Genomic DNA, 15,824 nt, shown 5'->3' on the forward strand with positions numbered 1-15,824 from the left:
CTGACTCGCCGAGGGCGGCCTCTGATTGGCTGTCAGCAGACACTCGTAGCAGGTCGCTCTCCTCGGTGCTGAAATCGCTGCTCTTCGTGACAATGTAAACGGCGATGAGGCCAAAAGGAGCGCACGCAAATAAACACCAAAATGGACGATGATCATTTCCAACTGAGACAGCTGCCGTGAGTAGACTTCAATCTGCACATCAGCGCCTTTCGGTTCTGTTCGTCCATTTTTCAGTCATGGCAGCATGTTTGTCCGCTTCGCCCACTGACAGCTTCGTGTTTGGTTAGCTCGCCGGACCACAAATAGCATGACATTCCTCAAAAAGCAGCAGTCATTTCAGACACACATTAACAGCCATGTAACCTAGAAATTAGATCCTATAAATCCAGGAATAAATAAAAACAACAAGGCATGGTCAGACTCGGCTGGTGGTGCAGGTTGTTTATAGTCGCAGCGTTTTTTATCGGAAATCTATGTGCTGTTATTTATTCTCAAGGTGCAAGGTTTGCAGCGATTTCTAGATAAGTTAATATTTGAACTTGTTATTGTGTTTGCTGCCATGACTCATAACCTTGCGTGATTTATTTTAACCCTTGAGCATAAAAGTGTATCCTGAACGTTACAGTAAAACGTATGCCAGTCACCTTCAAGAATTACATGCTCACAGTTCTTCATAAATGTTCAAAAAACAGGAGAAAAGTACGACATGTTTTTGGTTTTTTGTTTAAATCAAAGTGATATTGCAGTAGACGTGCTGGACAATAACAAATTCATTTTCTTTCCAGAAGAAACTGCAAAATTATAGCGGTTTACAGTATAAGGCATAGAATATATCCCTGGGCATCTAACAGACTCATCTGTGACGCTGATACTTTCCATTGCAAGTAGACTATGCTATCTAATTACAATAATTAAGACCTCTCTGGAGCTGTCATCCTAAACAAACTATCAATTTTCTACATGTTAAGCCTAAGATTAAGCCTTCCGTTAGTAGCATGTGTATCTCCGTGTGTTTAGCCTTTTTAAACTCGCCAAGCACTAAACAGAGTGTTTAGAGCTGCCAGTTGGCTTGACATGGATCGCCCATAGGACAAGAGTACCACCCATTCACCAAATCACATCCAGAAAAAGCTCATATCACCCAGGCAACAGCCTCTGACTCTCATTTGCACTTGACTTTGTCTTGGAACTAGTCTTCTGAAACTCTACTGTATATAAGTGAGGCTTTAGGAAAACAGAGATTTCTTCTTTGTTTCTTGTAGTGTTGTTCGCTTCCGTCGCACGGGAGAGAGCACACGTTCTGAGGAGGATGTCGAGGGCAGAGAACAGGATGCCAGGATCACTGACCAGACCGCTCTGGAGTCTGTGGCACTTGCAGAAGGAGCTCCGGTACCTCGAGAGTTTGCCAACCCGACTGACGGTACAGAATTGCAGGGCTCCAGTTCTCCCAGACAGCTTTTTTGTTTGAGCTCCCTTTCCCCACACTTCTATATTAGACTCACACTCAAGTAACATGGAACGTACTTTCCCTCAAGATTCCTATTTCTCATCCCTTCAGATACGTTCATGGTAGAAGATGCTGTCGAGGCCATTGGCTTCGGGACATTTCAGTGGAAACTCTCCATCCTCACTGGTTTGTCATGGGTGAGAACTTCAGTTAAAAATGATTTACCATACAAAGTCCACTGTGTGAATATACTGATTTACCGGTTTTTCTGTTTGCTCAGATGGCTGATGCTATGGAGATGATGATCCTCAGCATCTTAGCCCCACAGCTCCACTGTGAATGGAGACTGCCAAGCCTCGAGGTGGCACTGCTCACATCGGTAATGGCTCTCTAATGCCCGTAAAGTGCTCCTGCTTGCAGGGCTGTGTGGCTGCCTGGGTAGTTATTGATCAAGTGCTTAGGGATTGTTTCGAAGTAAGTGCTTGCATTCTGCTGTAAAATAAGCACCACGTGGGAAAGTAGAGGCCTTGACAGATTTCAGTGTCATTAGATCCCATTGCAAAATGACTATCAAAGCCATGTTTATGATACAATATGACAAAAGGCAACCTGCAAACAAGGCACGGTTTTATTAAAAGTGTTGTAGATAGGCAAAACAAAAATGCTTTGTTTGAATATGTGCAAGAGAAAGTGCCTAACATCAGCCACTTGTATTTGTCGCAAAATTGTGCTGCAGCATGCCTAATCCCACTTACACTGATTACATTTTTTTCATTGGTACAGGCAGTGTTCATTGGGATGATGCTCAGCTCCTCTCTTTGGGGAAACATAGCTGACAAATATGGCAGAAAAACAGTAAGTTCTACTCTCCTGTTTGACATGTATAGCTTAGTAGTGGACCATTCATGAGGTCATGTACTGTATATAGTATAAAATATCAGCTTATTAGCTTATTTTCATTTGTTGACGCAGGGTCTGAAGATGAGTGTGTTGTGGACCATGTTCTACGGCCTCATGAGTGCGTTTGCGCCCGTTTACGGGTGGATCCTCGTCCTCCGTGCGCTGGTGGGCTTTGGTATTGGAGGAGCCCCGCAGTCGTGAGTACAACATTTGTTGATCTCTTTAAAAAGACACACCGTGATTAATGATCTCAGCTTGGATTAATAGTAAAGTGTCCCTCCCTAAAGGGTGACGCTGTATGCAGAATTTCTACCTATGAAGTCCAGAGCCACATGTATCTTGCTGATTGAGGTATAGATTTATCTGTGCCAGCATCTCATTTTATATAATATTGACACCAAGTCTCTTTTGCTCTAATAGCTTGCGTCTGTTCTGTTGCAGATATTTTGGGCCCTGGGCACCGTGTTTGAGGTCCTCTTAGCAATCCTGGTGATGCCCACTCTGGGCTGGCGCTGGCTGCTCGGCCTTTCTACCATCCCGCTCTTCATCTTTGCCTTTCTGTCTTTTGTGAGTATTAGTCTTGTTCTACAGCGAGATGCATAACAAATCGCAGCTTTTTTAAGTGACATGCTTGATTTTTTGGGGCGCGGTGGGAGCAGTGGCTACCGGAGAGCGCTCGATACGATGTTCTGACTGGGAACCAGGAGAAGGCTCTAGCCACGCTGAAGCGCATCGCCACAGAGAACGGAGCACCCATGCCACTAGGAAAGCTAATCGCTGCCAGACAGGTGCAGTCTGTTTCTGCAGGATGACCATGATCTGTAATTTAGACATTAATCACGTATGATACCCTTACATTTTGTCAATTGCGTTTTTTTTTTTTTTATGTCTCTTCTTTTAATTAGGAAGATCGTGGGAAGATTAAAGACCTATTTTCATCCAAGTTCCGCTGGACCACAATTCTGCTGTGGTTCATTTGGTGAGTGAATGATCGATGCCACACAATCATAAACTCAGACACTGTTTTCTTTCTTGCTCTCCAAATTCTTTTTTTTTTAAATTTCTAATATAAATGATTTCTAAATATGAATCATCAAGGGCGGCACAGTGGTGTGGTTGTTAGACTGATGCCTCACAGCAGGAAGGTTCTGGGTTTGAATCCAAGCCTTTCTGTGTGGAGTTTGCATGTTCTCCCTGTGTCTTTATGGGTTCTCTCCTGGTACTTGGGCTTACTCCTTAGGTTAACTGGTGATTCTAAATTGGCCGTAGGGGTGAGTGTGAATGATCACCCCACCCCATGACCCTCCATAGGACAAGCGGTTACAGAAAATTAATGAATGAATATGAATCATCGTGGTTTCATCCCGTCTCTCTGTAGGTTTGCAAATGCCTTCTCCTACTACGGACTGGTCCTGCTCACCACAGAGCTGTTTCAGGAGGGAGGAGCATGTGGAAGTGAGTTAAACACAGACAAAGCCCCTAACAAACTCAATGATTGTATTTATTTTATGATTATAAAAACAATGATTATATAAAAAAAAAAGCACAGAGAGTGGGCTGAATCTGTACTATCCTGCTTGTTTGATGTTTGACATCTCCCCCTAGTGTCCAAAGGTAATAAGAAGGAGCTCCGATGCAGCTTAGAGTGTAAATATCTGAATTCGGATGACTACAAAGATCTGCTGTGGACTACGTTGTCTGAATTTCCAGGTACTGAATTCTCTCCAAAACGTCATCCTGTAGATCATTTTTGTAGTTTTTATTACAGTCATTTCCTACTACAGTGATTAGTAGGAAATGATTGCAATAATAATTGTATTAAACATAATCACCTGCTTGCTGAATATTATACAAATCATTTTAGTACTTTAGTACAGTTTCTTTATATCAAATCACTCTGTAGATATCAAGTATCTAATATGTCGGTATAATAATAATAATAACTCAAGGGGAGAGCAGTAGAACAGCAAGATCAATGAGAGAGAGCAGTGATAACTTAAAATACTAAAGGTAATGTGGATAGATCTCTCTCATAGCGAGACTGTAGGTTGTCGGGGTTCTTGTCGTTGCAGCTGCTTACTATGACAAGTTGAGTGCTTGACATGGGACATACACTGATCAGCCCCAACATTATGACCACTGACAGGAGAAGTAAATAAGATGGACCATCTTGTGACAATACAATGTTCTACTGGAAAACTTTTGTTCCTGGCATTCATGTGGCACCCCCACCCCATAGCAATGACACTCCTTGATGGCAGCAGCTATCCCCAGCAGGATGCAGCCTGACACAGGAACACACACAAAAACGGTTTAGGAACAACTCAAAAAACATGAAAAACAACACAAGGTGTTGACCTGGCTTCCAAATTCCCTAGATCCCAAACAAGTACCTGTGGGATGATCCACAGAGGCCTCTCCCCTCAACCCATAGGACCCAAAGGCCCCCACTAACAACATTGTGTTGCCAGACACCACAGGACACCCTCAGTCCATTCTCTGATGAGTCACAACTGTTTTGGAGGCACAAGGAAGACCTACACAATATTAGGAAGGTGGTCATAATGTTATGCCTGATCTGTGTATCTTTAAAAATACTCAATCTGGTACCTTACTGTGCAGTAAAGGACACAACTTTTTAAATTTTGCAGTTTGCACTCCATGTAGTTTAAGTAAAGTTATGTTGACATCACATAGGGCTGCTGGTGACACTCTACGCCATTGATCGACTGGGAAGAAGGAGGACCATGGCTTTGTGCTTCTTCGTCTTCTCCATGTGCATCATTCCTCTCTATGGCTGTGTTGGGAGGTGAGGTGGGCCTCAGTTGGACTTTTAAACTTTTCATGAATTGTGGATCCTCTCGTTTAACCACTGCTTTGTCCCTTGCAGGATATCCATGACAGTATTAATATTCATCGCCAGAGCGTTTATTGCAGGGGGCTTCCAGGCTGCCTATGTGTACACTCCTGAGGTAAGATGCCCGAACTAAGTATTTTTACTTCCCTTGTGCAAAATTCAGTTACAACCCGAATTCCAGAAAAGTTGGGACGTTCTTTAAATTTAAACAAAATGAAAACTAAAAGACTTTCAAATCACATGACCCAATGTTTTCTTCACAACAGAACATAGATAATGTAACAAATGTTCAAACTGGGAAATTGTACACCTTCATCCACTAAACAAGCTCATTTCATATTTGATGCCTGCTACAGGTCCCAAAAAAGTTGGCACAGGGGCAACAAATGGCTGAAAAAGCAAGAAAGTTCAAAAAGATTCAGCTGGGAGACCATCTAGCAAGTAATTAAGTTAATTGAGATCAGGTCTGTAACATGATTAGCTAAAAAAGGGATGTCTTAGAGAGGCAGAGTCTCTCAGAAGTAAAGATGGGCAGAGGCTCTCCAATCTGTGAAGGTGTGCATAAAAAGATTGTGGAATACTTCAAAAACAATGTTCCTCAACGTCAAATAGCAAAGGCTTTGAAACTTTCATCACCTACAGTGTGTAACATCATCAAAAGATTCAGAGAAACCGGAGATGTCTCTGTGCGTAAGGGACTAGGCCAAAGACCTTTATTGGATGCCCGTGGTCTTCGGGCCCTCAGACGACACTGCATCACTCATCGGCATGATTGTGTCACTGACATTACTAAATGGGCCCAGGAATACTTCCAGAAACCACTGTGGGTTAACACAATCCACTGCGCCATCTGCAGATGCCAACTAAAGCTCTATCATGCAAAAAGGAACCCATATTTGAACAAGGTCCAGAAGCGACACTGTGTCCTGTGGGCCAAGACTCATTTGAAATGGACTGTTTCAAAGTGGGAAAGTGTTCTATGGTCAGATGAGTCTAAATTTTACATTCTTGTTGGTAATCACGGATGCTGCATGCTCCGGGCTAAAGAAGACGGAGACCTTCCAGCGTGTTATCAGCATTCAGTTCAAAAGCCAGCATCTCTGATGGTATGGGGGTGCATAAGTGCGTACGGTATGGGCAGCTTGCATGTTTTGGAAGGAACTATGAATGCTGAAAGGTATATAAAGGTTTTAGAGCAACATATGCTCCCCTCCAGACGGCGTCTATTTCAGGGAAGGCCTTGTGTATTTCAGCAGTACAATGCAAAACCACATACTGCAGCCATTACAACAGCATGGCTTTGTCAGAGAAGAGTCCAGGTGCTGAATTGGCCTGCCTGCAGTCCAGATCTCTCGCCTATAGAGAACATTTGGCTCTTCATTAAAAGAAAAATATGTCAAAGACGACCACAAACTGTTCAGCAGCTAGAAACCTGTATCAGGCAAGAATGGGACCGTATTCCAACACCAAAACTCCAGAAAGTCATAACTTCGATGCCCAGACATCTTCAGTCTGTTTTGAAAAGAAGATGAGACGCTACACCATGGTAAACACGCCCCTGTCCCAACTATTTTGAGCCCTGTAGCAAGCATCAAATTTGAAATGAGCTCATTTTGTGCATGAAATTGTAATATTTCTCAGTTCAAACATTTGTTACGTTATTTATGTTCATAAAATATTGGCTCATGTGATTTGAAAGTCTTTTGGTTTTCATTATGTTCACATTTAAATAACGTCCCAACTTTTCTGGAATTCGGGTTGTATTTGTACACCTCAAATCAGTAGATAAGGAAAGAGAACCAGAGCCTGAGAAGAGCAGCGCTAACTGTGTTCTCTGAAAACCTGCAGGTGTACCCGACAGCAACCAGGGCTTTAGGTCTGGGAACAAGCAGCGGAATGGCCAGAGTCGGTGCCCTCATCACACCATTTGTAGCACAGGTAACACTAAGCTGCCAGCTTCATCATTACAACACAGCACAAAATGAGGATATGCTAACATCATAGTCTTTATTTGTCTCTGGGTTTCATCCTGCAGGTGATGTTGGAGTCATCTGTGTACCTGGCCCTCTCAGTGTACTGCTGCTGCTGCCTCTTGGCTGCCATCGCCTCCTGCGCACTGCCAATTGAGACGACAGGCCGGGGCCTGCAGGAGTCGAGCCACCGTGAGTGGGGGCAGGAGATGATGGGCCGGGCCTCCTCCCAAAGCTCGGGGGGAATCCCTCGCTCCAGCTCCGGGTCACAGGGCTGAGGGCACGTCGACTGGGGTACGACTGAGAGGCGACCGCAGCGAAGAAGAAAAAAAGGCAAGGAGAGGAGAGAAGCCAGCTCTCCGAGTCCATCTCTGGCCATCGTAATATGATTCTTCAGTTTAGACATCACAGCGGCTTCAGAAAGCCAGGCAGCACAACATTTTTACAACACATCACTCTAATTATAGTATTTAAACACTATTGCTGTCACATTTTTTCCACTGTATAACGGCACGCAGGGTGATAGGAAAGACCAAATGACCAACATGAGTGCAAAAAGCAAACGGTGGACACAATGGAAAGTTAAGAAGAATTCTACTACTTCAACCAAAGTATTTGAATCCGACTTTTCTATGGTGAGACAAGCAACAAGGATTAAGAAAAAAATAGCTTCAAACAACTATCTTCTTTTCCAAGAGCCTTAAAACTACCTATTCAGTTTGTGGCTGAGAGACCGACTTTTAACACTATGAGAAAGCTGCTTCTATTAGCATAAAGGGCATAGATATGTAACAAACAGCGTTTTCCTGTGCACACAAATTGCCTGCTGAAAACACTAATTACAAACTCAGCTTTGTTAAAAGTGCGTCATAAAGATCCATTCCATGTCTTCGAATCAGCAGAACATTAGGGTGAGTAGTCTAGGATGATTTTATTTAAGATTCACTGCCGACAGGGTGGTAGTCTCTTGCATACAGCGAGAATCTTAAATGTTTTTTCTTACGTTAGTATTATTTCACATTTTTTTGACACGAATGAATTTTATTTCCTGCTAAAGACGACAGGAAGATGCAGGTATTCCTCTAGTAATAACGAAAATACCTCCTTATGTGTTGATCATTGCGTTGTCTTATTATTTATATCGGATGTGCTGGAGCCTCCATCAGAGAAAACTAACATCAGTGATATCTAGAGTCCACAATGCTTCATAGTTACAGCACCGCGTTCACATATCCTGGACTTCAGCTTAAGACACACATCAGCCCACCGGTGAACTTTAGCAGGGTGTCACATTCTGTATTTCGTGTAAATAATGTACCGATACCTGGTTTAGCTGTTGTCTTGGCATTTGTTTGTAACAAAGGTGATGTGGACATGGACTTTACCCAGTTTCGTTCTACGAGTAACAAAAGAAAGTTGACCAGTACGGGTCCAACAAGCCGACTCTTACCTGCCAGTGTTTGAGATATAGTGCTGCATTAAGTGTCTGTGTGCACAGATTCTTGTCGATGCACTGGATGTAAATGTGTATGATACGATAGTAAATAGTTTAAAAAAACAAGCAGTGGATCCATGTTGTTATTCATTATTTTAGGAATTTATTGTGGTTTTATCACTTAAAATCACTGCATTTACTACATGTACTGGAAATGTACATTTTCAATATTTGAATTACTTTTTAAAGAACTCAAACCTCTGATTATATTACATATGAATGTACTATCTCTTCAGTAATGATGCACAAGAACAACAGGATTTCGGGTAAATGACTCCACAGGTAAAGGATATTAAATGTCTGTTTGCTTTAAATGTTAGCGTAGATAAGAACAATATGTGCACTGACAATTTGAAGGAGTGCATCAATCAGTACTACCAGATAGAAATCTACAAGCGCGCTTTTGGACCTTTGCCTTTTTGTTCCACGATCTGACCGAAGAGCCTCGCTGCCTCCTGGGCACAACCTCTGTGAATGGTGAGTCCAAAACCTCCGTGGCCGTAGTTGTGTATCACCTGAGTGAGTGTCGCAATATTTTAGAAGTTGAATGACTATAATTAACATCTGAAGTGCCGCTTGAAGTTAAAGTTCACCTCTATCGCGGCTGCACTGGACTGTATGGTCTCCCTCTCCAGTCGCACTTTGCTACGAACGGGCCTGAGGCCGGCCCAGTCTTCTACTACCCTGGCATGCTGCGGTTAGAGAGGAACAAGAGAAAAGCTTTATCAAGTTTGAGCTTCTGCACGAAACTGTCAAATTGAAACCGTTAAACTCCTTACATGTGCTCATAGTTGCAGTAGTTTTTGTTTGCGTATGTCCCAAATCTTTCCTTATCTGAGGGCTGCATTACAGAAAGCGTATTCTAAATATATCAAACGCCAAATCTTAAATCTGTTATAACTACAGGGGTTAGCTTACTTGCTGTAAATAATTCATTAACCTTTGTTAGGGCACTCATTAAAATACTTGGAAATTCTAAATTTCAACCGTAGAGTGTTATTGTAGGTCATAAGAAGACTTTTACTTTTGTGAAATTTTTCAAAATATTTAATTTTCATGAAGAAAAATCATAATTAATGAATTTACCACATATGGTTTCTTGCCCTTTAGTGATAAACAAATGTAAACATGTATTTAGACCATTAGAACATAAGTGTTGATTCAGGCACTTGTTAACATTATCAGATTAGACAACATCAGGCCACTTCTTCGTGGTACCTTGTAGACCACATTTGACCCTGATTTGACCTCAGGATGTTGCCTTGATCTTCGCCGATTGGCTGGGTAAAAACCACATACTTCTCAATCTCACTGAGAGACGGATGCAATTTCAAAATATATGTGGAAAAGACTAAATACGTTTCCTTGCCCCATAAAGAGTTCATGTTTAGACAGAAGAAGAAGTCTTCATGCATTCATTCATTCATCTTCTATAACCGCTTGTTCCTGTGAAGGGTCGCGGGGTCTGCTGGAGCCTATCCCAGCTGTCATCGGGCAAGAGACGGGCTACACCCTGGACAGGTCGCCAGTCTATCGTAGGGCTAACACAGAGAGACAGACAACCATTCACACTCACATGCACACCTACGGCCAGTTTAACCCACGCAGACACAGGGAGGCATCAGTGCTAACCACCTCGCCACTGTGCCGCCCAGAAAAAGTCTTGTATGACCTTTTGGTATCACCTCACCTTGAGACTAGGCTCGAGCTGACAGGCCTCTTTCCAGATTTTCTGGTGGTCAGTGGAGTTGTTCTGTTCACTCCAGTTTCCTAACTGGAAAACCCCACCGACTGTCACAAGGCGACTCCTGCGGACACAGATGTTCTGTACGCTGACGAAAACAACTCTCAACACAAAACAAGCCTATCGACTGTAACTGCTGCAGGAATGATCCCAATGTTAAAAACACAGTATTTAACTCATATAATTACAATATAGAAAGTAAAACTGCACAGGAACATGCGTCATTTGTGTCACACTGTAAATTCATAAGTAATACCAATACTTCTAGTCAATACTATCAACACTGTGTTCCAGCAGTTCAATGCTCAGCAGTGTGGTGTGTTAGTCGCACTACCCTGGAATGATATACGGTGTGTTGTAGACTCCTGATTTAAAATTGTGGGTAATAACCCAGTGCTTCAGCCATGGAGCATCCACCTGAAACACAGAGAGACAAGCAGGGGAGACTACTGTTATGGTGTGCTCCCTTTATAGTCGGTCATATAAACTTTTTACACGCTGTACATTAGGAGCCGCTCTCTCTCACCTTCAATATCTGGCCGCGGCCTGGTTTCAGCTCCGGGTCTGGCTGCAGTTCTCCTGATCTGATCCCGGAGCAGTTAATGATAACGTCTGCCCCAGATTCTGCCAGCTAAGGGTCATAAGAGATAAGGATATGATGATGAAATTTAACAAACCTTTCTTGAAATAGGAAGACATTATAATATTACAGACTGGGTATACCTTAAAACTGAATACACATTACATACAGCATATATACATATTTGACTATAATATTAAAGACCTGGCACTAACCTCCTTGAAGGACCCAACTTTCCTGTGATAAAATTTCACACCTCTTTTCTCCAACCTGAATATAACAGAACATATGTACATTGTGAGCACTAGACACCAATAAAATAATAAATAAAATAAATGAGTTATTCACCACACATTGATGTGAATTCTATCGAGACGACTATACACAGGGTTAGATGGGAAGGTCACAGCTGTCTAAATGTTTCTTCTTCTCATGCCTGCGCAGATCGTGATAGCAGTTCACTCGCAGTTCATTTTTAACTTTTCACTGAGAGACCACTTTAGTCCGCTTTACATATCAGACAGCACTGCTCTCGGTTAACAAAACATTAAGTAAAAGGTTAATCATTATAGGTAGACTGATACCATGTGAACCATGTGGCAAACATATAAGATAAAACAAAACTCTCATTAAGCCGAGTCGAAATCGGGACGACATTAAAAGCCACCGAAGAGAGTATATAATTCAGCAGTCAGGAGGTTCCTTTCATGTTTTATTAGGTAATAAAAGTTAATCACTCACCAGTCCATCAGCCAAGGTAGGTATGATTTACCCTCCACCATGAGAGCAGTGTTGAACCACCCATATCTGGACAAATCAGAAGAGACAGATGTGTTACAGTGTTATAGCTGGTGACACAGAGATACAGTATCCTTATTTAACAAGAAAAATCAGAGACTGGTTTTAAATACTGACTAGTGCAGGAACTAAGCTGAATAGATGGATTTGACAAAAACTGACATTTATCAAGTTAGAAATTGAGTGTAAGCAGTTTCTTTGATACTTTATTTCATTTTATGGTCGATGGTTATATAACGCTATGATTTATGTTCCTCCTGCTGTATTTATAATGTTTTATATATAGCAGTGTGCTAACCCCGTGTGAGAAGGGTCAAATTCTGACTATGGTATGAAAATAGCTGTAAACATGTTTGAGGTTTATTTTTTTTGTTTCATCCAAGTGGCCTCTTCAGTTCTGAATAACTGGTGGAGAGATTAGGTTTTTATTTGGAACATCTGTGGGTGGTGCACACCTGAAACTCACGTAACCAGTCCTGTTTTTCATATGTATATATACATATATATATATATATATATATATATATATATATGTGTATACATATATGTATATATATATGTGTATACATATATATATATATGTATAACATGATCTGGATGACTGGGACTCTTCACACAAAGCCTCCCCTTTATGTTCTTCTTTTTTGAGGTTTTATAGGAGTTTCAGTGGGAACGTACGTGTAGCCGGGAAACATCTGCAGCTCCCGCTCTGTGAGCCGTCTGAAGCCGAGGACGGTGTCCTTAAATGAGGGGTCCTGGAATCAAAACCAATTCACTTACAGTGAAACCACGGTACTAAAAACGTCTTGGCAGAATCAGGTCAGCTCAGGACATGGAATCCCAATTAACTATAGACTGTGAGTGTAAACCCTTAGCGAGGCCTCTCTGTTGAAGTGTCCCAACCACTGCAGGCGACCATCCTTTGTGCGGCTGAACAAAGCTGTAGTTCAGCGGCAACTGGAAACCAATGGACTTTTGTTTATGGTAGATTGTGCACTGGCATGTGATTTATTTGAGGTTACATTGTAACTATATATACATTTAAATATGGAACAGGACCTTTGTTCTTGACAGTAAATGGCTTCATAGTGAGGCCAAATCTTATCTTTCTGGTCACATGTATTGTGCATTATCTGAGGACAGAGCACTACTCACAGGTGCTGGTTCAGTGCAGACGTTGTAGCCAGACTGAAGGAATATACCCATCTTTACCGACTCTGGTGACCTGAGCCTGCTCAGCAAGTAGTCAAATGTCTCCTTATTCCATTTCCTGTGTGCGAGGACACAAAGTGTCAGCTGTTTTTAATAAATAGGAAAATCACAGTTAAAGCAACTGAACTTACGTTTCCTGGGCGTTGCCCTTATCATATAGGTAAGGCTGCCAGAAGCCAGCAGCTCCATCGCTGGTGGTCAGAGGAGTGAAACAGTCTGCGTACACCTCAATGGTCAGTGGACTGACAACTGAGTGATACTGCTCGTAGATGCTCTGAGCCGTTGACAGACCAATGACTCCAGCTCCAATCACCGCCACCCGCATGTCTGCACCAACATGAGACAGAGAGACTTGCTCATCCATCAAGAAACCCTACGTGTAAACAACATTTTCCTAGAGCACCTAACACTTTAAATCACCACTATACTATATTATATTCCAACATACTTATACATTATTGTGATTTCAGTGCTATTAAACAATGTATTACTCAATATTATGTATTAACATTGTTGGAGAAGGAAAAGAAAGGCACATAAAGACAATAAAGCAGTCACTGTCACAGAAGTTTAAATAAAAAACTTCACTTCCACTCAGCAAACCTGCATAAAAACTACAGAACCATGTGCAACAACTGTGTCTAACTGTTTATGACTGTATAAAGTGCATTATGTAACAGCAACACGTTGGTTGAGCACAAGTTCGTGCTGCACGATAAAACACATGAATGTACATATCGTCGGAATAAACCACTCAAAACTGGACTTTAATTTTGTCAAAAGAGTTTAGGTTTACCTTCAGATTAGTCGACAGCCACTCCTGCAGGAGTCACTGAACTCTGACAGTCCGATGACTACTCACTCACTGGTCCAACTTTCGAGTGAGGGGCGGAGAATGCAGCGACCCTGAACCAATGCCGCGTTCACGTTGCATCGTTTAAAGCAAAATCTGAGCAGCCGACTGTGAAACACTCTCAGTCCAAACTAATAAATTCAGCTAGATTTATAGACGCTAAATACTTGAAAACAATGTGCCACAGATACGTTACTTAGCTAATTAGTTATATGACTACAAGTGTGACACTATGGATAACCACATCCGATTAACCAATGTCTATAAGTTAGTAAAATAAATGTTTTTCTGTTTCGATTCTTCTTCCTATTCTACCGAGGTTACCTGAATGCAGCACAAGTCTCACAAACATATCAAACGAGGAGACATCAACAGGCCTCCAAAACTGTATGAGATGTTACAGTCTGCTGTTTTTATTATTGATCAGCCTCAGTATTTTATATAAAAATGAGCAGAATAAACATCTCATTATATATGTGTGGATCTGAAAACATTGATAGAATTACAGAAGTGCACTGCTGCCACGCCAGAAACCAAGCAACATAATGTATGACTTTATAATGGGTTCACTAAAGAACAGGATAGGAGACAAGTCGTTTGCCATGGTGCACTGTAAGTGTTTGTTGGTGTAGTTTTCATTCACCAATACCAAATCATTGTATTTCTTTAACAACAGAGCTTTCATCCCTACACTTAACATTTCCCCAGCAATTGTATCCGTGCATTGGGCCACTGTGATGCCACACAACTCGGAGTCCACCAGTATAAGTTATAACGTGATAGCAAGTTATCACCATAGATTGTATGTCATCAGGTTAGTACGTGACAGCAAGTTATCACGCAGCAGGCTGCAAGCGGCAAATAGACTCAACAAACTGATCCGCAAGGCCAGTGATGTTGTCGGGGTGGAGCTGGACTCTTTAAACACAGTGTCAGAGAGGAGGATGCTGGCAAGAGTTAAGACCATCCTGGACAACACATCTCACCCACTCCACAACACACTGGCCAGTCTAAGGAGCACCTTCAGTAACAGACTCATTCTACCCAAATGTACAACAGAACGCCACAGGAGGTCATTCCTGCCTGTGGCCATCAAACTTTATAACTCCTCCCGCTGAGTGTTGGTCACTCTTAACACCTTTAACACTTCAGACGCCGTTAATTTATTTGCAACCTCTACCTCTGTATATTGTGAATACTTGTGCAATATTGTTCCTTTACGTTAAATGCTTCTTACTTATTTTTTTATATATTTTTGTATTACCTTTATTCAACTAGCAACTGTCACTTTATGGGAGCAACAGCAACAAAACAATTTCCTTGAAGGATTAATAAAGTATTCTGATTCTGATTCTGATAACCTGAAACTTATCAGTTCCTTCTGGTGTGGCAGCAATGTGCTTCCTGTTATATTGATTTTAAATTATCAATTTAAATGAAATGTAATACTAATAAAATAAGAGTGCACCAGAATGAAGCACCTATATTATAGAGGGAAGCCTTGGCTTATACAAGACACAAATCCTTATTTTGTTAATACAAAATCATGTAACAAACGTTTGTTTTTTTGCGTGTAGGGTAAACTTTAAGCAAGCTTGGTGGCATTTTTCCTGCATGTTTTCCCGAATTAGTATAGATTTGTCAATTAAAGTTTGTTTTTAATTCTATTTTTATTAGTAATGTTATTAAAGCGTGGAGTTTGCATGTTCTCCCTGTGTCTGCATGGGTTCTCTCCGTGTACTCCGGCTTTCTCCCACTGTCCAAAGACATGCTTATTAGGTTCACTGCTGATTCTAAATTGGCTGTAGGCGTGCGTGTGAGCGTGAATGGTTGTCTCTCTCTCTCTGTGTCAGCCCTGCAATAGATTGGAGACCTGGCCAGGGTGTACCCCGCCTCTAGCCTGATGACAGCTGGGATAGGCTGATGAATGAATGAATATTATCAAAGCTCTTCTAAAGTTTCACAACT

General features: G+C 41.7%; 2 protein-coding genes across 2 annotated transcripts; one reads left to right on the forward strand and one right to left on the reverse strand.

Annotated features, from left to right (window-relative positions):
* The first annotated feature begins 138 nt into the window (after nt 1-138).
* svopa (SV2 related protein a) lies at nt 139-8,876 on the forward strand. Its single transcript, XM_084551357.1, has 16 exons — nt 139-176; nt 1,263-1,420; nt 1,559-1,644; nt 1,728-1,826; nt 2,231-2,302; nt 2,420-2,544; nt 2,635-2,698; nt 2,789-2,914; nt 3,007-3,135; nt 3,253-3,326; nt 3,726-3,802; nt 3,953-4,057; nt 5,045-5,156; nt 5,238-5,319; nt 7,053-7,142; nt 7,240-8,876. Exons 1-16 carry the CDS (start codon nt 142-144, stop codon nt 7,450-7,452), a joined length of 1,647 nt encoding a protein of 548 aa, XP_084407483.1. The 5' UTR covers nt 139-141; the 3' UTR covers nt 7,453-8,876.
* LOC311492899 (D-amino-acid oxidase-like) lies at nt 8,874-13,429 on the reverse strand. Its single transcript, XM_084551340.1, has 10 exons — nt 13,135-13,429; nt 12,947-13,061; nt 12,470-12,546; nt 11,735-11,800; nt 11,209-11,263; nt 10,940-11,044; nt 10,748-10,830; nt 10,360-10,477; nt 9,263-9,361; nt 8,874-9,184 (listed from the first exon to the last, which is right to left on the reverse strand). The coding sequence occupies exons 1-10, from the start codon at nt 13,365-13,367 to the stop codon at nt 9,059-9,061; spliced, it is 1,077 nt and encodes a 358-aa protein (XP_084407466.1). The 5' UTR covers nt 13,368-13,429; the 3' UTR covers nt 8,874-9,058.
* Between the last annotated feature and the right edge of the window lie 2,395 nt (nt 13,430-15,824).

This window comes from Chelon labrosus (assembly GCF_963514085.1).
Source record: "Chelon labrosus genome assembly, chromosome: 9".
In the NCBI taxonomy this organism is placed as follows: domain Eukaryota; kingdom Metazoa; phylum Chordata; class Actinopteri; order Mugiliformes; family Mugilidae; genus Chelon; species Chelon labrosus.